General features: G+C 40.4%; 1 protein-coding gene across 3 annotated transcripts in view; it reads right to left on the reverse strand.

The window, feature by feature from the left end:
• Positions 1-24,706, reverse strand: part of LOC109937847 (guanine nucleotide-binding protein G(s) subunit alpha) — a 286,905-nt gene that overhangs the window by 16,118 nt on the left and 246,081 nt on the right. For all 3 annotated transcript variants that reach the window (XM_048608115.1, XM_048608116.1, XM_048608117.1), the window contains exons 6-7: positions 11,877-11,931; positions 7,061-7,134 (exon numbers count right to left, since the gene is read on the reverse strand). In XM_048608115.1, the coding sequence (XP_048464072.1) occupies positions 7,061-7,134; positions 11,877-11,931 (129 nt within the window). The remainder of the gene's footprint in view (positions 1-7,060; positions 7,135-11,876; positions 11,932-24,706) is intronic.

Raw genomic sequence — 24,706 nt, forward strand, 5'->3', positions numbered from 1 at the left:
TCTGAGGAAGGGTCACCGGACCCGAAACGTTAACTCTGTTTTCTCCTTCACAGATGCTGCCAGACCTGCTGAGCTTTTCCATCAACTTTGTTTTTGTTCCTGATTTACAGCATCTGCAGTTCTTTTGGTTTTTATTGAGAAATGTTAGCTACCCATTATAGATTGTTCTTCACATTCTTCAAACAAAACGGTCAATCTTCACATGATTTGACACATATATGACTTTTCTGTACATTAAAATTCCTTGAAGTTTCACCTTGCTCTTACTGCTGGCATCTCTTTTCCACATTCTCACAAAATGAAACTTGTAGCCATTTGGAATAAGGAAGTATACTGCCAAATTGTGTTGAACACTTTAAAAAGCTGCCCCATTTCCCACAACTCTCAATATGTATGTGCCAAGGTTAGGTCTTATTCAAAGATTCATAAATTGAAATAAAACATTTTAGGAACAATGCAACTTGTTTGCAAATAATTGCAACAAACTGTATTAAATTACACAGAAGCAATATTTTGAAAAGAAAAGCTCAATCAGGGGCATTCCATCTTTAGTTAACACTCAAATGGCCCTACTTACCCATATTATGACATAAGTTTGATTGAGAGATGTTATCTCATGTAACACAGCTTCTGCATCAACTGATATTTCCAGCTTCCAATAAATTTCTTTAGGTTTTGCTCTACATAGCTGAATTGATGAGATGGGTAAATACTGCTGAAAGATGTTGAAAGCTACCTCCACAATCCCACTACAAACCCACCAATGTTTAGATTTTGGGATATTTGATTAGTTGGTCTGGTTCTATTGACCTTCAGCTAAAAAAAAAAACAAACTTCATGCAAGTTCTGAACTTTGCGGCACAAACTTGAAAACTGGAAAGTCAATGGCCGAGTGGCATCATTGCTGGACTATTAATCCGGGAGACCAAGGTAATATTCTGGGGAGCCGGATTTGAACTCTGGTATGGCAGATCATGGAAATGGAATTCAATAAAAATTTGGAATCAAGAGTCTAATGATGATCACAATCTATGTTGGGAAAACCCATCTAGTTCACTCATGTCCATTAAGAGAAGGAAATCTGCTTTCCTTACCTGATCTGACCTGCATGACTCCAAATCGACAGCAATGAGATCAACTCTTAATTGCTCTCGGAAATGGCCTAGCAAACCACTCAGTTGTAACAAATGATAATGTGTCTCCAAAAAAAAAACTGGGCACCGGAAATGACAAAATCAAACACAGCCCTGTTGACCTTGCAAAGTTTACCTTACTAACAACCGGAGGCTTATGCCAAAATTGGGAGAGCTGTCTCTCAAACTAGTCAAGCAACAGGCTGATAGTTTTACTCTGAGTCATACCTGACATATAGAATGCCCAAGACAACACCATCACCATCCTCAGGTATGTCCTATTCTACTGGCAGGACAGATGCAGCAGAGGTGATATACAGTCAGGAGAGTTGCCCTGGGAGTAGTTAGCATTGACTCTGGACATGATTACCATATTCAGTCCTCCCTCAGCTGATGAATCAGTATTCCTCCGTGTTGAAGACCTCCTGAGTGGCAAGGGTGCAGAATGTACTCTGGACTTCAATGTCCATCATCATGAATGGTTGGGCAGCAGCACTACTGATCAAGCTGGTCAGGTCCTAAAGGACATAACTATTAGACTGGGTCTGCGGCAGGTTGCGAGGAAACCAAGACGGAAAAATTCACTTGACCTTATCCTCAACACAGTCACAGATACACCTTTTTATGACAGTAAGTGACCATCATACAGTTCTCATGGAGACAAAATCCTGCCTTCGTTTTGATAATATCTTACACTGTGCATGTGCGGCAGTATCATTGTGTTGATTGGGACAGACTCAAAACACATCTTGCATGAGGTGCAATGGGCCATCAGCAGCAGCAGAATCATATTCCAACACAACCTCGTGGCCCAGCATATCCACCACTCAACCATTATCATTAAGACAGGGAAATCAATCCTAGTTCAATGGAGTAGAACGAGGCAGATCTAAAGATGATGTTTCAACCTGGAGAAGCTACCAAATAAGACTACTTGTGTACCAAACAGCATACGCAGGAAGTGATAAATAGAGTTAAGTGATTTCACAACAGATCAAAAACAAAGTTGCTGGAAAAGCTCAGCAGGTCTGGCAGCATCTGTGAAGGAAAATACAGAGTTAATGTTTCGGGTCCGGTGACCCTTCCTCACGACAGATCAGGTCTGAGCTCAGATCTCTCATCCAGTGGTGAATGGTGGCAGACGATTAAACAACTCACTAGAGCTGGTGGCTCCATAAATATCCTCAATGATGAGTGAAGCTTCAGAGCAGAAGATAAGGCGAAGCACTTGCAACAATCTTCAGCCACAAGTGCCAAATGGACAATCCATGTCAGCCTCTGGCAGAGGCCCAATGGCATCACAGGTGCCAGCCAACTCTATTCATTCCACATGATATCCAAAAATGTCTGAAGGCCCTGAATACAGCAAAGGTCATGAGCCTGACAACAATCTGACAATGGTACTGAAGACTTGTATTCCAGAACTTGTCACACTCCTAGTCAAGCTGTTCTAACACATCAACAACACTGGCATTTACCTGACAAGGTTCAGAATCGTCCAGATATGTAGACTCTCATCAGTGAAATGACAAAAGGGGCCCATTAATAGTGCTATTAAGCAGTATTCACTTAACAGTAACTTGTACAATGACATCAGTTTGGGCTTTGCTAGGGCCACAAATTCATGACCTCATTGCAGCCTTGGTTCAAACATGGACAGAGAGTTGAATTCCAGAAGTGACGTGAGAGTGACTGATCTTAACATCAAGGCTGCATCCTGACCGAGTGCGGCATCAAGGGAGCCTTGACCTTCCCTCCATAAAGGTCAGAAGCAGGAATGTTCACTGCTGATTGTGCAATATTCAGCACAATTAGCATTCACTCAGATACTGAGGCATTCCATGCCCAAATGTAGCAGGACCTGGACAATAGCCAGGCTTGGACTAAAATGTGGCAAGTAACATGCTTATTATACAAATGCCAAGCAGTGACTATATCAAGAGGAAAATCTAACCATTGTCTCTTGACATTCAATGGTGTTACCATCACTAAATCTCCCACTGTTAACATGCTTGGGTTACCACTGACCAGAAAGTGAATGCGACTAGCTGTATAAATACAGTGGTTCCAAGAGCAGCTCAGAGGCGAGGAATCCACATCAGGAGTGTGATGGAATATTTCCAACTTGCCTGGATGAGTGTAGTTGTCACAACAAGAAGTTTGACTCCAGTTACGACAAAGCAGCCTGACTAATTGGCACCACATCCACAAACATCCATTCCGTCCACCACTAAAACTCAGAAGCAACAGTCTGTGGCAGCAAGATACACTGCACAAATTCACAAGGGTTCCGAGACAGCACCTTCAAAACCCACATTAATATCCATCTAGAAGGACCAGCAGATACTTGGGAACATCACCACCTGCAGGTTCCCCTCCAAGCCTCTCACCATCCTGAATTTGGAATATACTACTGTTCCTTCACTGTCAAAATTCTGGACTTCTTTCCCTAACAGCATGTGGGTCTACCTACAGCAGCATATGGACTGCTCACCACCACCTTCTCAAGGTCAACTCAGGACAGGTGACAAATACTGATCCAACCAGTGACATCTACAGCCAATGAATGAATGAATAAATAAATAAATAAATAAATAAAAAACTAATGCACTGCAAATCACACAGCCACTTTACAAATATCAACAAAAATCTGACATGACATGCCAATAAGTTAAACAGGTAGAATGACTTTAAACCTGAACTTGTCTTTCTTTCTCACAAACTGCTGAAGCTGGCAATCTCAAAAGCAGAGGTTGATTTTTTTTTTTTTTGCTTATTGCAGCTATTGAGGGAACCAAGGCAGGTAAACTGTAAAGATACTGATCAGCTATGATTTAATTCAACTTCAGAAAAGTACCAGAGATTACATGATCTGTTTCTAAATAACTAGCAATTGTTTGACTATGGATTTGCCAAGAAGCAACATATAACAGCCTTGATATACAGAGACACTTACTGCAGGTCCAATAGTAGCTTATGACCTCCGAGAATCCATACAATGTTTTCTTCAGACCATTGGAAAAAGGAAGCAATTTCCTGATTCAACAAAACTGATCACAGCAAATAGCAGAATTGTGCCACAATCAGATCAGACATGATTGCACAGAAAAGCAGAACAGGCTCAAACAGCTCATTGCTGCTCCTACGACTTGTGTCATGCAAACCAAAATCGGTAGATCTGTTCAGAAAAACCCTACAATTTTGAAGTCTCTGACAATCAAAAGGGTTTGTCTCATTACCCATTTCAAGTAAGTCATTCCAGCCACTGATTATGTAACAGGAAGGCTTCTCCACATCAAATTTACATTTGCCTTTTTCCAAACTAAAACTGCCCTCCTTCTACTGTCATGGTTTAAAATTTGAATATTGCAGCACTACAAATTTATTTTCCCTCTACCTTTGATGAATGGTCAACCTGCAGCTTCCAAGCCCTCACAAATCAACTGCTAAAACCCTGATAAAGATACTACCTGGGGACTTTGTTTCTTTATTTTTTGGTTTATCCTGTTTCACACTTGTTAAAGTTTTTAAGTCATCTTTCTTTTGCTAGTGAATAAATCTGATCCATTAGTTACAAAAATTCAACACGCATGGCGATAACTTATGAAAAGGTCTATGATAAGCATTAATCTAACATATTGTTGTAATATTGCACCATAAGGTTGTCTTTAATTAACCTCAAATTAACTGGTGACATTAGTAAGGCCAGGAATGATGTCTAAATAGTTTTGTGATCAATGAAAATGATGGGTTTAGAAGAAGAATAAAATCACATTGGTGCTAAAGAAAAGAACGCATAAAGGATGACTGCACTGGGAGTCAGCAAAAGGAACTGATGCAATGAACACCAACATGGGAATGTACAAAATCTTTTTGGAAAGGACCAGCTGGTCCAGCCCATTACCAAGTCCCAAGGTGCTTCACATGAACATGTTAAAACAAAGTGCAACCCTGAACCACATAGCAGATATTAAGTCAGATGACGAAATGCTTGGTCATAGAGATTGTTTTAAAGGATTTCTTAAAAGGAATAAAGTGAGGTAGACAGGTACACGTAGAATATTTGAGAGCTTGGGGCCTGGACAACTGAAGGCCACAACCACCAACTGTGTGGCCATGAAAACTGGAGATGCATAGAGGCAAGAATTAGAGGGACACATATTTTGGAGGTTCGTTGGTCTGAAGAGGATAAGGCAACAAGGCAATGGAGCAATCTGAAAACAAGGGTGTGATTTTTAAGCTCAAGGTGCTATTTGAATTGGCACGAATGTAGATTAATGAGCCCAACAGTGATAGGGAAGTGGGTTTTTCTTCAAGTTGAGACATGAGCAGAGTTTTTAAGAATCCCAAATTTCTGTAAGTTAGAAAGTGGGAGACGAGCCAGGGATGAATGGACTAGTTGAATCTAGAGGTAACAAAACGTATGCACAAGTGTGTCAGAATTTAGCCTAAAATGCAGAAACATTGGACAATATTACAAAAGTGGAAATATGTGGATTTAGTAATGGAGGCTGGAAGCTCATCTCAGGATCAGATGTTACAGCAAGGTTGTAAACAGATTCAATCTCACCGTTGGCAGTGATCTGTCAAGAGACTGCGTATTTCCTAGGTACCATATAGTTTACAGGGAAAAGTGATAAACTCGACTGCCAATTTGTGAAGAGGGAAGGTACGGGATCAATCTGGAAAATTTCCCTCACCCCTGTAGCCAAGTTCCTCAACTTTGTTGTCCAAAGTGAGGACAGTGGGCACTGTGGATGATGATCAAAGGACATGGTGGCTGAAAACCAGATGAAGAATTAGTTGCAAACGTTATTACTTTCCAGATTGTGAAATGTAGTTTGTAAATCAGAAGCAATGAAAAAGCAAAAATTGAGGTGGTTAAATTGAGGTGGTAAGGGACAAAAGGAGGAGCTTTTTAAGCTCAAGGTTGTGTGTAAAAGTTTGGTTAATGCATGGGTTATTTCACATTCGATACTGACAACCCACTTTACTTGGCTGGATCACAAGGCACACAACGAGTTATGCATCTTAAGTTGTTCCATACCTTTAGCTATGACTTGGCAAAAACAATTAGAAAAGTGGTCCATAATACTATAAGATTTAGGAGCAGAAGTAGGCCATTTCATCCATCAAATCGGCTCTGCCATTCAATAAGATCATGGCTGCTCAGATAGGCCTCAACTCCATTTTCCTGCCTTATTTCCATAACCCAAAACTCCCTTACTGATAGAAGTCTTCTATCTTAGCCTTAAATATATTTAACGACATGATTTTGACAGTCCTCTATGATTCAACAGATTAACTACCTTTAGGAAAAAATAAAATATTGAAGAACTGAAGCTTTTATTAGTTGAATGAATAAAGGGCTATTTAAATGGGTGCAACCAATAGACTTTGATATAAAGTAGGGATTCACAACCAGTTATAAGTTGCATTTAATATTTGCTCTTGCAGCAACTATACCATAAATTTTAGATGGCGGGGGCGGGGGGGGGGGGGGCGGTGTGCGGGTGTCAGAAGACATTGTTTTAATTGTAAGAAATGAGCTTTCGGTTGCAAGGGAGAACACTGGGATTAACAGTAAACTAAAATTCACAAATTGGTACATTGTGACAAATTTACCCATGTTTTCTCTTAACTCTCACTTGACCTGTACTGATATACTTGTATCATGCTTTTGTTCCCTTCTTAATACGTAGCCTGTTTCTAGACACTTGCCAACAACTCTTGGGCAAAACGTGGAGTACAAAAAGCTTCAGGATGACATGCTAAGCTTCCTTTCCCGGTGTCTGTTCATCAGCTCCCCATGATGTGAAAACACAATGTCTTCAGCAGTACCTTTTAAGACTATTCACATATCAAAACAAAAGTCACTTTCGTACGTATCATTACAACAAACAAACCACCAACTCAGAAATACTCACTGAAAGTTTACTTTTTCAACTTGAAACCTCGTCTCAAAAATTCCCGATGTCAAAACTCTGCATCGCAGAAGATCCTTCAAAAGGAAAAGAGAATGCTTAAATCGGAAAGAGTAACAGGTTGTACTGTACAGATCAATGGAAAGGATAATTAGTAATACTTTGAGTCTTGATGCACTGTCAACATATCAATTAATTTAATAACAGTTTTTAAAAATATCCAGGAACTATTGCATTTAAGTGATCACTCTCTGCTCTAAGACACACATAGTCAAACATAATTAGATCACTCACTGGCATAGAGATATGACCTAAAGGATCAGACATTACAAAAGAATAAGAAACAAAACTGAGACAGCAAGATATAATAAAACTCAGACATTAAGCATAACTAAATACAAGGACTTTTAAAACAAAACTTCTGTTCTGATGCATACTGGAAAGGATAGATTGGAGAATCGGTTTAGCAATTTATCTCTCCTTCTGGCTGGCCCACAAAGTGTTTTTGGACCCTGCTTTCATTTGCTGAAAGGGCTCACTATTCCAGTATCATTTAGAACAGAATAACAACTTTAAATCATCTTTTAAAACTTTTCTCCCATCCATCTCCACCTCCAACACTAAACATAAGTTCATGGATATTATTCTGTCACTAATATCAAGACCATCTTATCTAATCAGCATCTGTGGAGCTGTCCACACTCCTGCAAGCCCACCAAACCACAGTTCCGGTAAGGCTCCTCCCCAACAAAAGCCTATGTTTGCATTGTTCTAGAGTTCTTTTCTATTGCTCTTTGTGTCCGGAGATTTTCTTTCCTATGAGACATGCCTACTGCTCCTTCGACTCAATTCCCACAAAACTCTTGATCACTCAATTTCTGTTCCTCAATCTCCATATTAGCTGGCATGGTCTGTTCCTTTCAGGCACTGTGCTTCTTTCTTACAAATCTGCTTTCACCTCTTACCACAAAATAAAAAGCATATTATCTAAATGGTGAGAGATTACAGAATTATGGAAGTGCAGAGTGATCTGGGCCTGCATGCATGAATCACAAAAGACTGGGATGTAGATACAGCAAGTAATTAGAAAAGTACTGATGACGTTTTTATAGCAAGGGGCACTGAGTACAAATGTCGGCAGGTTATGGTTTAATTATACAGGGCACTGTTATAACATCCAGAATACCGTTTACAGTAATTGGTTTCTTTTTTTAAAGGAAGGGTGCAAGTGAATTGTAAGTAGTCAAAGAAAGTTTATCGGACAAATAACTGGAATTGCCAGGTTGTCACAGAATGACTGGACACACTAAGCTTGCATTTGCTGGAGTTTAGAAGAGCAAGTGGCGACTCGGTCGAAACATGTAAACACATGTAAAGGGCAGAATGGCTTTCTTCTTCGCATAATTTGTATGAATATTCTGAGGCAAGTGACTCACTTTTTGAATGCTCAAAGCCCTTTCAGCATATGCAAGGCACAAGGGCGCATCAGGCAGGAATACCCTTAAATTGCCTGACTGAGTATAATTTCAACACAGTGCTCAAATCCATCAACTTGCTTGGCCATCCAACAGCTTAAATTCCAATGTCATCCAGCACAGTATATTGTCACAGTAGCGTGCATCACCGACAAAATGTACGTTGGCAACTTGCCAGGGTTTTTTTCATTATTTCCAAAACAGGCAACATCTACCAACCAGGAGAAGAACAGCAGGTATATGCAGTCACATCCATCTCAGAGTCACAAAACATTCTGACAAGAAAATATACCACAAGCCCTTCATCATCACTGACTCAGTGACCTGGAACTACTGATTTAACAATGTACAGCAACGCTGTAATTTGAGACAACAACTCACCCCACCTTCTCAAAGGCAATTAGAAATGGAAAATCAATACTGGCTTTGCCAGTGATGACCATATTCACTGGGATATTCCTAGTGATGAGGACCTAGATTAAGCCTTGGAACATTAGGGCTTATTTCAATGGTACTGCTAAGGCTGAAGGGTAGACCCACTCGATTGTAAAGATTAATCACAAGCTGAATAGTAATACAGGTATTGGAATTCTGTTTGTCGGTGAAATAACGACGGAAGAGCCAAGTTTAACAATCTCAAAAACTGAGAGGGGGGTGGTTAGTAAAAACATTTCTGTGAAATAGAACAAACAGGATTCTCTGCTGCTAACTATTGTTAGGACAAATCTTAAAAGGATTAGCTCATTTGATTGAAAGAATGCTAGAAGATAGGGACAGCATGTTAGAGAGTGAGATTAGATTAGATAATTAATATAGAAAAAATCTGGAGAGCAGAATTGATAGCATGGATGGTCTCTGTTTTGAAATATCCTGGGACTTGGTATTTGAAAGTGAGTGATAAATAGCAAACTCAGCTTCACACTGAAACTGTGGCTGAATTCAACTTGAAACAAAATGCATCATACTTGTTAAAAATGCAACAATACTCACTGAACTAAATGACAACTTGGGCTTTCAAGAAAGAATAGTTTGTTGTTGAAAATGATGTGTACAGTAGGAAGAGATGTCCATGCTTGGAAACAGAATACTTTCACAATACAGCCATTGCTTTAGGTACTTCCCATATAATGCTGCTAGATGCAGAATAGCTAACACCATACAATGTCATAAATACAATTAACGTACAAAGTAGAAATATAACTCACAATAGTATCTTTCAACTACACCAGTGTGAATGGAGTTTATTTCCTACACAATTAGGATTTCTGACTGAATGCCAAGTTACATGTAAAGACGTGCTGTGGGTCCATGGATGGCAGGAATTTAAATGAGACTGACCACATATATAAAATAGGACACTTATAGTCCACCCATCAGACAGAAAATACTTCCTTCCCATTGGCCCATGATTTGAATCCTGGTCATTGAGATGAAAAGACAGCATAATATACTACATAACCTGTACATTCAATGAATGCTTGCTTTTACAATTTTAACTACACTGCATCGTGTGTCAATGGTGTAAGGGGCTCCTAAATAGATGAAATTTTGGGGTTGCAAGATTGGAGACCATGTTGGCAGCAAGGGAGCCATAAGCTTCATTGACTGAATACAACTCCCCAGCATGCCTTATGGCAGGATTCTGGCTGGTTATCAAGCGGTCTGATGTTTGATCCATTAACAATCACCAGGCAATTCTCAACGACAAAGGGATGACTGTGTTTCTGTTAAAGGCACCTCTGTTTTACATAACTATTTATATTCTAAGTGCTGTTCCATGGGGTTACATTGAATTTATTGAGCACTTGCTCCGTTTTAAACATACAAGTGCTTGTTTGTACAGTCCTATGGAAAATGTATCTGTGCAATGTGTCAATATTCAAAAGTTACTGTCTGACTGGAAGAGATGATTCCAAGACCGCTGCATTAAACCAGCCTCTGTGACACCCCTCCACCCAACTGTTTTGAAAATTTTGGGCTTAAATTAATTCAAAAGTACTAAAATCTCATCAAAATATGAACCACTGGGCTCTTTGCTCAATTATAAAACCCATGGAATTATGGTTTAGATTCCTGAGAATTTTGATGTACTTTGTTCTGCGTCAGTGTATAAAAGCTACAGCTGCTTTGTTTTAAAAGCAAAACATGCTGGAAATGCTCAGCAAGTCTGGCAGATCTGTGGAGCTGGAAAACAAGAGTGTTAACTCTTCAGCTTGATGAACTTCCGTCAGAACAGGGAAAAGTCAGAAGTGTAATAGCATTTCAGCACTGAAAAGCAGGGGGTGAAGAGAAATACAAAAACAGAAATCCAAAGGACAAGGTAATGGGATAGGTAAAGCAACAAAAGGACTATCTAGATGATGTACGAATGAAAGGATCATGAACAGTTGCCGTACAAAAGCAAAGGAAATAAAACAGAAACAAATGGGGAAATAAACAACAAGCCAGCAACGAAAAAGGAAATAAAATGATGGCAGAGGTTACAAATTTATGGCTTTGAACTCTAAACTCTTTAGTTGTTTAATCTTGCCTGTCCTCCACACTCAGACCTAACTCATTTCCACCCTCCTGACTTCCACATGCTAAAAACTATCACATTTCTAATTTTCCCAGTTTTGATCAAAGGACACAAACCCTATTCTTACATCAGAAACTGCCAGACCTGCTGAGTTTCTCCAGCATTTTCTGCTTCAATTTCAGATTTCCAGCGTCTGCTTTTATAGTTGTATTGCTTTTTCTTGTAGTTTGTGAATGAGAACAGACTCTGACTTTCAGCTCAAATGAAATCCTGGAGGGTTAGAGAAAGGTCGATAGCAATTTGCATACAAGAACGGTTTTAATTCAGACTCCAAAGACCTAATGCCTAAAGATTTGGCTCCCAATTTTTCTGCTGCTAAACTTGGCTCATTTATTCAGGTGGCAGACTCAGACTTGTGGGTCTAGAAGCCTGGTTCCAGGATCATGGAGCTGGCCTCTTGGAATTCAAACTGAAGACTAGCATAAAAGCAGCTTATGTGCTGCCACAGTTGAAAGCACATACAATCCCATGTTTAAAAGCTTTTTGCTTATTGCATTTCAGACCTTTCAACATGGAAAACTAATAAAGTCGCTGTTCCAACGGATCCATTTCAAAAAAAAGGAAATTTGAGCTGATCACAGTCAAAATTAATTTTATTGTAACTTGTAGAAAAAGAACAGCATACAGAAAAATAAAAATAAACAAAATATCAAGTACCAGGATGTGGGCCCAAAGTAATTTCAACAGTTCTACCTCAGCCAGAAAATGATGCACATTATGATGAAGGACTTAAAATCAGCATGGAAAGAATAATAAATCTGCTTACCTGGTCTGGAGGTATGTAGTCATTTTGTTTGACTATATCAATCCTGTCTAGAAAGCTGCAAGACAAACAAATACACCATTAACATTCTTTTCATTCTAACGGAGGTAGGGAAGGAAATTAAGGCCTATAATTAAACAACACAGTTAACTCCAGCCAAGCAAACTGCAGTGCTTTGTTCCCCTCATACCTAGTATTTTGGAGGTATACTTGGATCCTGCCTTCTATTGTGGCAACTAATTACATCTTAATAACCTGTGGATTCTGGGAAGGAGGGTGAACGAGGGTATACCAGAAGACTGAAGGGTCACCAGATTTCTACTACTTACTGACAAATTACTTCCATTGTTCATGATGAAAGCCTTGTCCTGCAGAAATACAATCAATCATTTTCCTTTGGATAGCTTCTGCAGTTTTTCAAATACAAATTATACATACAGTAGAAAACACTAAGACAAACAGAACAGGGCATGTGTACAGATTTGAATGTAGCTGATATAAAAACATACTTTGACAAAGATGTGCATCTCACACTCACCAGGTCAATTCACAAGAATACCAAATAGAAAAGTTAAGGAAAACGCATCCATAAATGTGAGACTGTGGAGTGGTTGGCAAGTCTACTGAACGAAGGAGTCGTTGCACCGTGAACTGTCTTGATGAGTACAAGGTGAAAAGCTTTGACTAAATGTATCTTTTTCTTCAGCAATACTTATAATACTTGTACTAACAAACATCTATAAAGACACACCAATATGTTAAACAGTGGTATATACATTATATGTTCCATATATATCTGGATTTTGTTAAGGACACAGAACAGGAGTAGATTATTCAGCCCCTCAAGCCTGTTACACCATTCAATGAAACTGTGATCTGTTGCCCAACTCCATGTAACTGCCTTTGCACTATATCCCTTAATGTCTTTGCTTTAACAAAATATTTATCTCTCTCAGATTTAAATAATTAACAACTGATCTAGCACCCACTGCCATTTGTGGAAAGAGTTCCAAACATCTACCACTCTGTCTGTAGAAGTGCTTCTAACATCTCTCCTGAATGATCCGGCCCTAATTCTCAGACCATGCTCGTAGTTCTAGAATCCCCAACCAGTGGAAACAGTTTATCTTTATCTACCCCGTCTTTTCTGTTAATATCTTGAAGACTTTGATCAGATCACTCCATAATTTTCTAAATTCTACAGAAAACAATTTCTAATTTATATATTCTCTTCTCGTAACTTAACCCCCGTCCTTGTAAACCTACACTCTACTCCTACCAAGGCCAATATATCCTTCCTACGCTGTGGTGTCCAGATCTGCTCACAGCACTCCAACTGAGGTTTAACCAGGATTTTGTATAACTGCAGCATAACTTCTGCATCCTTGTACTCCAGTCTTCTAAATATCAAGGCCAGCATTCCATTAGCTTTCTTAAACAAAAAAGGACTGCGGATGCTGGAAATCAAAAACAAAGCCAAAACAGAAATTGCTTGAAAAACTGGAAAAGCTTGGTATTTATGCAAACGATTGGCTGGGGGGGGGGGGGGGGGGAAGCCGCAACGACAGGGGAAGGGAGAGAGTCAACAGGTGCAGATAGAGCCCAGAGAGAGAAAAATGACTGAATAGACAAAGTAGTGGTTAAAGGTCAGTCTTGGGGAATGGACAGCTGCTACTAGGAGCTACTAGTAGCTGGCAAATAGGTTGTGTGTGATAGCAGGCCTAGTGTAGGGTTCAGCGTCAGGACATAACCTCAAGACCTAAACTTGTTGAACTCAAGGACCACCAACCTTTATCTAGCTACCATCCATTCTGAAGGGTTTCCCAACCTGAAACGTTAAGCCGGATTTCTCTCCACAGACACTGTCCGACCTACTGAGATAACAAGGTGTGGAGCTAGATGAACACAGCAGGCCAGGCAGCAGAGGAGCAGGAAAGCTGACGTTTCGGGTCTGGACCCTTCTTCAGAAATCTACGGAGTTGTTTCCAGTAATTTCTGTTTTAGTTTTCTTTCCATTAGTTTTCTTAATTTTTTTTTCCCCTGCAGCTGTTTGTGACATTTTGAAGATCTAAACACCTGAGCCCACAGGATGTCTTTGGACATCCACTGTATTTAACTTCATCCCCTGATCTATCCTTTTTTATTTTAAAAGGGATAACCTCTCAATTGCTTACATTAAACTCCATCTGCCACAGTTTTGCCCATTCTCTTAGTCTATCAACATCCTTTTGCAATTTTATCCTATCATCTACACTGTCTACAATGCCGCCTTTGTGTCATCAGCAAATTTGAATGCCTTTCTAAACTATTATCAAAGTCTTTTAATAATGAATAGGAATGATTGAGACTTCTACACAGATCTGAGACACACCACTGGTCGCATCCTGACAATTTGAGTACATACCCACCTACCAAACAATTTCCCAGCCATGTTAGTAATTTGCCCTCCAGTTAGACAATCATAGACCCCTACCATGCAGATAGATGCCATTTGGCCCATCGAGTTTGCACCAAATAGCATTCCATCCAGATAACCAACCCTCCACCCCACAATGTTTTACTCGTTAACTTTATTCAGTCCCTGTTCACTATGCACTAATAATTCCCTTGAGAATGCTGGCAAGCTTTCCTCCTTCTCTACTGTAAATACAAACAAAGTAATTACTGAACATGTCTGACATTTCCCCCCCATAGGCATTGACAATATCCTCACTTTCAGTCTAGAGGGTCAATGTTGCTTCTGACTACCTGCTTTCCATTTATATAACCAAAATTACTTCGGATTGATTTTGATGTCCCTGTCAAGTTTTCCTTTTGGGAGCTCTTATAAGCTGCTTTGTAGCCCTTTGTTGGTCTTTGTGCCTTTCCTATACTTCCTGTCACGAGCTTCACAATTCTCAGCATCAGTTTTTACTCATGTAAATACAAGGTGTGGCACAGTTGATGAGCAGAATTCTGCAGAGCCAAATGCAGGCAAAAGGGTCCAGTTTAATTGTGAAAACTGGACAGCAAGGCCAAATTGGGCCAAAGGGCCTGTTTCCACATAATAGATGTCTATGACTGTATGCTTCTTTTTTTTTTTGCATTTTTATAAGCCCTTTTCATTTAGTTTTCTTCTGTTGCTTATCTTTTTAGTTGTCCCTGGCTGTTTTTTTTGTGAAGAGCAGCTTTTCCTTCTTGGGTATAAATTGAATTCTGTATTGTGTTTTTTAAAAAAATTAACCTTTTTTCAAATCAACCTGGTCAGAGATGTTATTACACAGCGCTGGAGCAGATGGAACTTGAACCCAGGCCTCTAGGAGGCAGGAACACAAGAAAACCCTCCTTGTTTTACCCATTAGTAAGTTTTCCCAATTTACTGTGGACAATCTCTTTGTCATCTCATTAAATTCAGCCATACCCAAGTCTAAAACTCTGGTAGTTGGCTCATGCTTTTTGCTTTCAAATGCTACACTGAAGTCAGTCAAGTTATGATCACTATTTGATAAATGTTCACGCATAATTAGGTTGCTAATTAAATCCAGCTCATTGCTCATTGCTCATTACTAAATCCAATATAGCTTGCACCCTTGTTGCATACAGGGCATTTTGCTGTAGGAAACTATTCTGGGCACACTTCAGAAATTCACCACCTTTCTGACAAGCACTTGTCTGCCCCTACTAATCCATGTTCAAGTTTAAACCCCCCGTTAATATTATGCTGGTACTTATACAATCTAGCCCTTCAGAGCTCCTACCAGAGGGACTGTACACATTACCTATAACAGTTTTAGATCCTTTACTGTCCCTTAGTCCCAGCCAGTCTCCACTGAATGCTATTCCTTCATTATAACCCCCCACATAATTGAAGTAATTTTCTCTCTAATCAGTGAGGCTACTCCACCTTCTCTGCTATCATGCTATATTTATTTTCCAACCCTGAACATCCTGCAAACGTGTCTCAGCAGGTTACTATAATATAATCTCCAATTTATAAGGAACAATTGAGCTGCAGGCTCAAATATAAAGAACAAAGAATAGTATAGCACAGGAACAGGCTCTTTGGCCCACCAAGACAGTGTTGACATATGATGCCTTTCTAAAGACCTTCTGCCTCTACACAGTCTGCTCCCCTCTAATCCCTGCCTATTCATATATCTGTCAAGGTGCATCTTAAACATTGCTGTTGTATCCATCTCCACCACCTCTTCTTGCAGCGCATTCCAGGTACTTCCCACCCTCTGCAAAATACTTGCTTCTCACATCTCCTTTAACTTTTCCCCTTTTTACCTTAAATCTACGTCCCCTAGTAGTGGATATTTCTACTCTGGGAAAAGGTCTCTGACTATCCATTCATAATTTCGTAAACTTCTATCAGGTCATCCTCTCATCCTCTGACATTCAAGTGAAAACAGACCAACTTTGTCTAATCTCTCCTCATAGCTAATACCCTCCAAACCAAGCAACATCCTGGTCAAGCATTTGTCTTACATGTCAAAAGCCTGCATATGCTTCTGGTAATGTGGCGACTAGAACTGTATACAATATTTCAAATGTGGCTCAACTAAAATTCTATACAGCTGCAACATGACTTACCAATTTTTATACTCAATGCTCCAACCAATGAAGGCAAGCATGCCGTATGCCTTCTTGACCACCTATCAACTTGCGTAGCCACTTTCAGGCACTGTGGAGCTGTAGGCCTAGATCCCTCTGTATGTTGATGTTACCAAGGGTTCTGCTATTTTCTGTATCAGATCTTCCAAAATACATCACCTTGCGTTTTTATCTGGATTAAACTCTATCTGCCGTTTCTCTCCCCAAATCTCCAGCCGTTCCATACCCTGCTGCATCCTCTGGCAAACCTCCTCACTATCTGCAACACCCTAATCTTTGTGTCATCTGTGACCTTATTAATCAGGCCGCCTTCAATCTCCTTCAAATCATTGATAAAATATGAAGTCCCAGCACTGGCCTCTGCAGACCACCAATGGTTACAGATCTCCAGGCAGAATAATACCCTTGCACTGCTCCTCTGTCTTCTATGAGAAGCCAGTTCTGTATTCATCTTACCAGCTTACCATGGATCCCATGCAACTTCATCTTTTGTATCAGCTTATGTTTCACGTATTCATATATAGAACTCTCATTTGGGCCATACACTGTAACCTGCCCCTTAGCACTTATGCTTTATTCACCTGTTAAGCATCCCCCCAATTGTTTAAAGCCCTTATGACCTCCCTACTGAGCCTTTTGGGACACTGGTCCCAAGTCAGTTCAGGTGGAGCCTGTCCGAATGGTTCAGTTCCTTCCCATTCCAATAGTGATGCCAGTGCCCTCCAAATGGAATCCTACTAGCAAATTACGTTACCCATGCCCTTAAATCACAGAATCCCCTATCACTACTATTCTATTTACTCTCCTTGCTTGAATGGCCTCCATACTATTGTGCAGTGGTCCATTTGGCCATCCTCCCTACAGTCCTTTTCCTCATCCACACAGGGAGCAATTGTCTCATACCTTGCAAAGAGCCAAAACAGGTCAAACATGTGCAGACGAGGCCAACTTTGACAAGGGAACCTCCGAAATGTCCACCTTCTTCCTCAACCGAGGATTCCCCTGCTCCATTGTTGACAGGGCCCTCAACCAGGTCCGACCCATCTCCCGCTCTCCCACCCTCACCTTTTCTTCCCTCCCGCAACAGCAATAGGGTTCCCCTTATCCTCACCTACCATCCCACCAGAATCCACACCCAGAAGATCAGACACCATTTCCGCCACCTCCAGACACATATTCCCCTCCCCTCCCTTGTCTGCCTTCCTCAGGGACTGTTCCCTCCGGGACACCCTGGTCCACACTTCCTTCACCCCCAACACCTTCCCACAGCCCTACGGCACCTTCCCCTGTGACCGGCGAAGGTGCAACACTTGCCCATTTACCTCCTCCCCCTCCAGTATCTAAGGGCCCAAACATACCTCCCAGATGAAGCAAACTTCACCAGCACTTCCCAGAATCTAATCTGCTGCATTCGCTGCTCACAACGTGGTCTCCTCTACATTGGGGAAAACAAAGTGTAGACTTGGCGAACGCTTCGTAGAACATCTACGTTCTGCTTACAAAAAAGACCCCAAGCTACCTGTCGCCTGCCACTTCAATGTGCCACCCTGCTCCCTGGCCAACATCTGTCTCTGGCTTGCTGCAGTGTTCCAGTGAAGCCCAATGCAAGCTGGAGGAACAACACCTCATTTTCCGCTTGGGGACCCTACAGTCTTCTGGAATCAATATCGAGTTCAATAATTTTAGGCCCTAAACTCTCCCATGTCCCAGCCCCCCACCCCACACACCAGGCCTTGTTACCACATAGCCTGCCATTACACACCGCCTGTTAGTCACTAACAGTCCCCATTAACAACTATTTACCCTCCCAGCCTTATCATTAGCAACTCCTTTCTCTGTCCAATTGTCTGTCTGTCTCTCTTTGGGCTCTATCCTATCGTTTACTCCCTACCCCACCCATCTCCCTATTTTCTGCATATAAACTGACATTTTCCCAGCCACCATCAGTTTCGGGGCAAGGGTCACCGGACCCGAACGTTAACTCTGTTTTCTCCTTCACAGACGCTGCCAGACCTACTGAGCTTTTCCAGCAGCTTTGTTTTTGTTCCCAATTTACAGCATCTGCAGTTCTTTCGGTTTTTATTTACATACAGGATGTGCGTTTTTGCACATGTACTTAACACTTGTGACTTTTCAGAAGTTAAGGTCTAGGACTCAGTAGCAGTCTGTTTCTATTGGGATGCCAGGAATAAGGTTGTTAGGTGCCACTGATATGAATCAAGTACTTTCGTCTTTGCTCAACTAATCCTTGATCTGTGAATTCTTTACACAAATTCATCCCCTACTCCATAAAATTTCCAATTGGAGTGGAGCTAACCCAGGGGATGAGTGGGAAACTACTCAAACTTCGATGCCTCTAGACCAGAACCAAGATCACCTCAACTTCTGTCATTGCGCTATAGTATACACAGCGTGCATGCATGTAGAGGCCAAGCCACAAACCAGTGACGATGCATTCACCGAGGTGTCTGAGAAAATGTGCCTCAGACTAAATATCCAGGAAACAAAGGTTCTCTACCAGCCTGCTCCTGCCATTCAACGCTGCCGGCCCTGACCGATGTGAGCTCTGGGACAACAGGGATCATTTCCCATATCTCGGGAACTTCATCTCAGAGCAAGCAGACATTAATGATGAAAACCAACATCAACTCGTGTTTGGATGCCTTAGAAACAGTATGATCCAAGTCCAAGACTTCAAACACAGCACCAAGCTCATGGTCTGCTGACCAGCCATTGACCCTGCCCTTCTGTATGCATCGGAAACATGGACCATGTACAGCAGACACTTCAAACCCCTGGACAGTTATTACTTGCGCTGCCGTTGCAAAATCATGCAAGTCTGCTGGTAGGACAGGCATACCAATGTGAACATCCAGTCTCAGACCAACAACCTCAGTATTGATTAACTAGTCACACACAACCAACTGTGAATCACTTACCTCAAACGCACAAACTGAAGCAGCTGCAAAAGCATCAACAACTGAGTGTTAGAGTGGAACACGTGGAAGCCATGTGCAGGCAGTGGAAAATGCATGTGCAGAGTCCAGAGCATACCGCCTACCCGCCGCCTCAAACACCACTGCTCCATCTATAGCTGAGACTGTAGCTCTAGCATTGACTATTCAGCCACTACAGAATATCACCTCGCAAAAAGGTGGAAGTGAATCATCTTCGACCCTGAAGGACTGCCAAAGTGACTAACCCTGTTGCAGTGAAAATAGTTCAGCCAAAACCTTCTATAATGTTAGATGAGCAGAGCTGCATTAACACTTTGCTAGTGTTGCTGGTTATGGTTTAAACCACCTTGACATGGGGATTGGAATGGGATCTAACACTACAAAAAATAAACAGGGTGCACAAAAAGATTTGGCGAAGCATAGAGTATTCCATAGTCACACTAAGAAATAATGTCCTAAGGTCCAGAGTACCAGCCTGAAAATACAAAGTTCAAAGGACAAATGAAAATTGAAATGAAAGACACAAGAAAATAATAGAGCAGCAGTGAACAAGTGGATATCCAACAACCTTCAAGAGGCATATAAACAGAAAAGGCATGTAAATGGACGAGAGGCGCTGATTAGGGGCTAAAAAGGGTTACTGTATTTGTTCGCATAAAGATCAAGCTTCGAAAGGCACATTTTTAGTCAAAAGAGACAGGGATTTTTTTAAAATGCAAGTAATATTACGGAGAAACTGAAATCCACCCTCTCTTGCTACTGCAAGAGTTGCCAGGTAGAAGACTTGTCACCAACCCTAGTCTAAAAGTAGCCGAAACAAAGCCAAAAAGTATTTTTAATATTGATTTTCTATTTATAGAAAATAGCCTCAAAAGGTAACATACATTAATTGGTTCTCAGTACAGAAGAGAACACTATTTAGTAGCAAAGCATGCTCTGGATATGAAATGCACAAAACTTAGCCTCATCTTCTGAACCAAATTAATCGTTCTGATGTTTCCCAACTGGTAGATGGATAACCATCATCACGATGAGCCATCATAAAGAGCTACATCAAATCATCTTTCATTGAACATTTGTTGAATGATTGTGATGTCATTCCAAGCCTCTACAATTCACAGTGTTGCTAATATCACTGCCTGCTTGCTGCCTCTCTTGGTGAATGTCTTCTCTCCTCTAACCATTGATCTTTGCTCATGCTCTTCTCTATGGGCTGTGCAAAGAACCATCCAATTGGTGTACAGTTTGTTAGATAGCTGAGAATCACTGTAATATTGATGTTGTGATCTAACCTCAGCAGCAACATAATCAAAATTTGTGATCTGAACATGGGCCAGATTGGAAAATTTCTTGCATGCCATTCTCTTGCTGGGAAGTTTCAAACTTGTCTCAGCAATTCTTTCAAGCCACCTTCGCCCATCCAGCCTTTATATAATAAAGATGGATGACAGCTCCATTTAGGAAATGCTTACGGAGTGAAAGTGTTTTTCTGTTGAATATCATTGCTGGCTTTAGCTTTATACTGTCAAACATGCACGACAGCACAGCCAAGAGTCTAGTCTTTTCATGGCAAATTGTCTTTACTAACACTGTCTTCTTTCCAATCTTGCTCACCAACTGGCTGGAACGTCAACTTTCATGGGAATCTCATTCATGTCTCAAATCCAGGGTCAGTCTATATTCATTCTCTCGAGAATGTTTGATTATAACCCACTGAAGTGTGCTAAATCTGTAGTCAGTTTCTGGGAGATGCTGTTAAACACTGGTCTTTTGTCACAATACGAAATTGTTTTTCTATTAAACCTGGGTGCATCATCCAGGGGTGGCTTTGAAATTTACAACACCTAGTTTTCTTATTTCAGAACAAAAATTTGGATGGATCCTCAAAACAGAGTCTATTCTGGTGATTATCACTGACATATATTCCAACTTGGTTTTCCAACTGTTGCTACATGTTAGGTTCACCTCTGTTTGCACAATTAATCTGAGGCATCAGCCGAAGCCATGTAGAAAGCTTCTTCAAATCTCATATACTTCAAAGATCTTGAATTCTCCAATTGCTGCATAATTATTTGTCTGTTTCAAAATCTCAGACTTCAGCTTGAACTGGGCTGTGGGGGCCTGTGTGGCAGTGCTAGTGTTCTTACCTCTGGGTCAGAAGGCCTAGGTTCAAGTCCCACCTAGTCCAGAGATGTGTCACAAAAGGCCTGAACAGGTTTTTAAAAAACATCTATACTGCATGGCATGTCACAAAATCATGTGTTAACAGCTGATCTGAGCTGCGTATATGCAATCCATTCTTGAAGCCATATTTTCATAGGGCAGGAATACAGCGTGCACCAGTGAGGGGGCAGCCTTGACATCATGTGTTGACATGCACAGATACATGGAGCTACACAAATAGCTTCAATGATGTACTATTCCATGAGTTTCTTAATGACTAGCTTTGCATGATGGCAAGTTTGACTTCAGCAGCGAGCAAGAGGCAAGTACAAACAGCAGAGATTTTTGGCCAAAATTTGACTTTTACAGAAGATTAACCATTACTCGAGTATGTACATGGAAGCAAAGGGCATAGTCCAGCTTTTAAATGAATACTTTGCATGCATATTTACCTAGGAAGTCACTTCGAAATGTGCAAAGACAGAAATCTTTTGAGATTATGGAGTTAGGTTTTAGAATGGTTGGCTGTAATTCAAGTTTGTTAAGTCATCAGGACTTGATGAGTTAAAATAGAAAAATGATTTTCAGACTTACCCACTAACTTGGGGAAAGTACTGTGCCAATGAAATTAGACTGGTTAAACTCGAATAGAAAATGAGTCAGTGCAGCTACACAGGTCATATAGCTAAGTTTGAGGTGTTGTTCAGGCACTTCAGGGCTAAATTCTGCGTGGGATATGGATGAGTTTTGTATAGCTACAGTCAGCATGACTATGTTTAGGTCTCTGCACCCATGCTGTGTGTAAATATAGGACATGTATGATAGCAAGTATTTGTACTTCAGTTTAAATCAGCCATTATGCTAACAAAAACCTGCAGGTATACCTTACAATGCAAATCTCCCTTTCTTAAAAGAAACTAGTGGCATATGTACTTCTCATGAGTATCATTCAACAACATTAAACATATGGAGTCTCAAATTTGAAATATTAGGAGAAATGAACCAATGCTTGTCCAAGTAGAACGTTTTCAGGGTCATTTCAAACGACGAGAGGTACAGGGCTCTAAGGAGAGAATTCAGAGCTTAGGGCCAAGTCGGTGAAGGCACAAATGCCAATGTTGAAGCAATGGAAATACAGACGACTAGAAGTGAATTCATTGAGAGAGAGGCAGGCAAAAATGAAAGAAACAGAACTTCACAGGAGAAACGCAGATCGCATTTGACTTAAGTTCAGCTGGTGATTATGTTGTATATGATTCTCCTCCCACTTCAACAAATGTTTATATATTCCTTTCTCCCTCAAATGTTTACCTCAATTTCTCTTCAATGCTTCTATACCATTTTCCTCAACCACATCATGCGGTAATGGGTCTCACTTTTCAAACAGTTCACATACCTTTAAAACAAAACAAACGTACACAGCACATAATTGGGATATTTTAATGACATGAGTGCGCATGGGCTGCGATGGGATCTTGCACTATGTTCAAGTACAGATCTTAAAAATAGCTGCAAAATCCTAATCTATCCAGCAGAGGGCAGGAGGTGATATTTATAAAAAGTCCAAATTCAGCTACTTTCTCATCCTTCAGAGATGAAATTGGACCATGGTACAAATATTAAAAATGCATGCTCAGTGCCATACATAATCCCATGAAAGAATGGCAACTAATGCTGTCAAACATCTAATTTAGTTAAATTATCTTTCAATCTGATTAGTACAGTCTAATGAAAGATAGCATTTTCCGAAGAGTTATAACTGAATTGGTTTCAATGCTGAACTCTTATTGCAGTTGTCACTGTAATGTGAAATAAGGCACCCAATAGACTGCTCATTTTCCTCCCTACCAGAGTTGCTAATCAAAATAGTTAAGCAACCCTCAACTAGCTACATGTTAAAGAAATGCAGAAATCTGAAAAACACGATTCACTTTGGAGTAACATTTTGTCAAGTTCTAGTAATAGGTTTCTGAAATGTTGCATGTTAAAGAAAACGGCTATGATGTCATATGGCCACTTCAAAAAATACTTCCAAAAGTAAAACAAATATCCACCCAGCAATGCACTATTTGTCATTAAATAAACACCTTGCTTCTTGAAATTTGTCACTCCTGTTCTGCAGTTAGGGCAAACTGCCCAAAGAGAAAATGTGCAATTTACGCACTACCCTAAAAGAAAATGACATTTTCTACTGTCACACAAGTCACCGTATGACTGGGGCAAGAACCTGTGTTCTGTGATTTTGCGATGCATCACACGCATTACTTAAGTATACTGCCATTGAAGGTACTACCTGTACACTGAATGATCAACGACAAGGTTGCATCATCTACTGATTGCATTTCAAGTATGAAAGCAAGGAACAAGAGCATCAGAGGCCCACATTTATCCGTTCCCTTGAAATCTGCATGGCTGATTAAACTTCCTTGTAGACATTGATCTAGAGCTACAAAGGCATACGCATTTAACGTAAGGTACTCGGTTTCTGCTTCAGATTGTACAAAGAAAGACACAAAAGAATCTTTCAATGACGTAGAAGGAATGAATTTTCAAAACAGCAGCAAATAGAGTTTTCATTGGCACTCACACACCTGCTTTGGATGTTGTATGAGGTGCATCATCTATACACCATTTATCTATTAGCAATTAGAACGTACACACTTTCATGGAATGGGGCGAAGCAATGAATGTAAAGAATCAAAAATTAAAAAGTCAACACTGGATACAAAAAGACATGCATGTAAGCACAACATAAAACTCTGAATTTATGGTACATCATGTGTACTAATTAATCAGTCACGGGGTAGAATTCATTTCATACAAACTTTTTTTTAAAACTTGAGTTGCTATGGTTGTATATTTTGTACAGTTCACATGTAAAAGCTGTTTTATCACGACTCCAGAATTTTATTATAAAAGATATAACAGCATATGGTAAAATAGCATTCTGAAAAGTATGACAAAACACGGTGGCCAGCTGACCAATAGCAGCTTATAAAACACGGTCCTACAAATAATCCACAGACAATGCGAGTAACAATTTTGGACATGGCACTGAAAACTTTTGAAAGTTATCAGAAGTTTCAATTAAAAGGGTGTTTCAAACTTGTTGGTAGA

The sequence above is a fragment of the Rhincodon typus genome, chromosome 19, assembly GCF_021869965.1.
Source record: "Rhincodon typus isolate 14 chromosome 19, sRhiTyp1.1, whole genome shotgun sequence".
In the NCBI taxonomy this organism is placed as follows: domain Eukaryota; kingdom Metazoa; phylum Chordata; class Chondrichthyes; order Orectolobiformes; family Rhincodontidae; genus Rhincodon; species Rhincodon typus.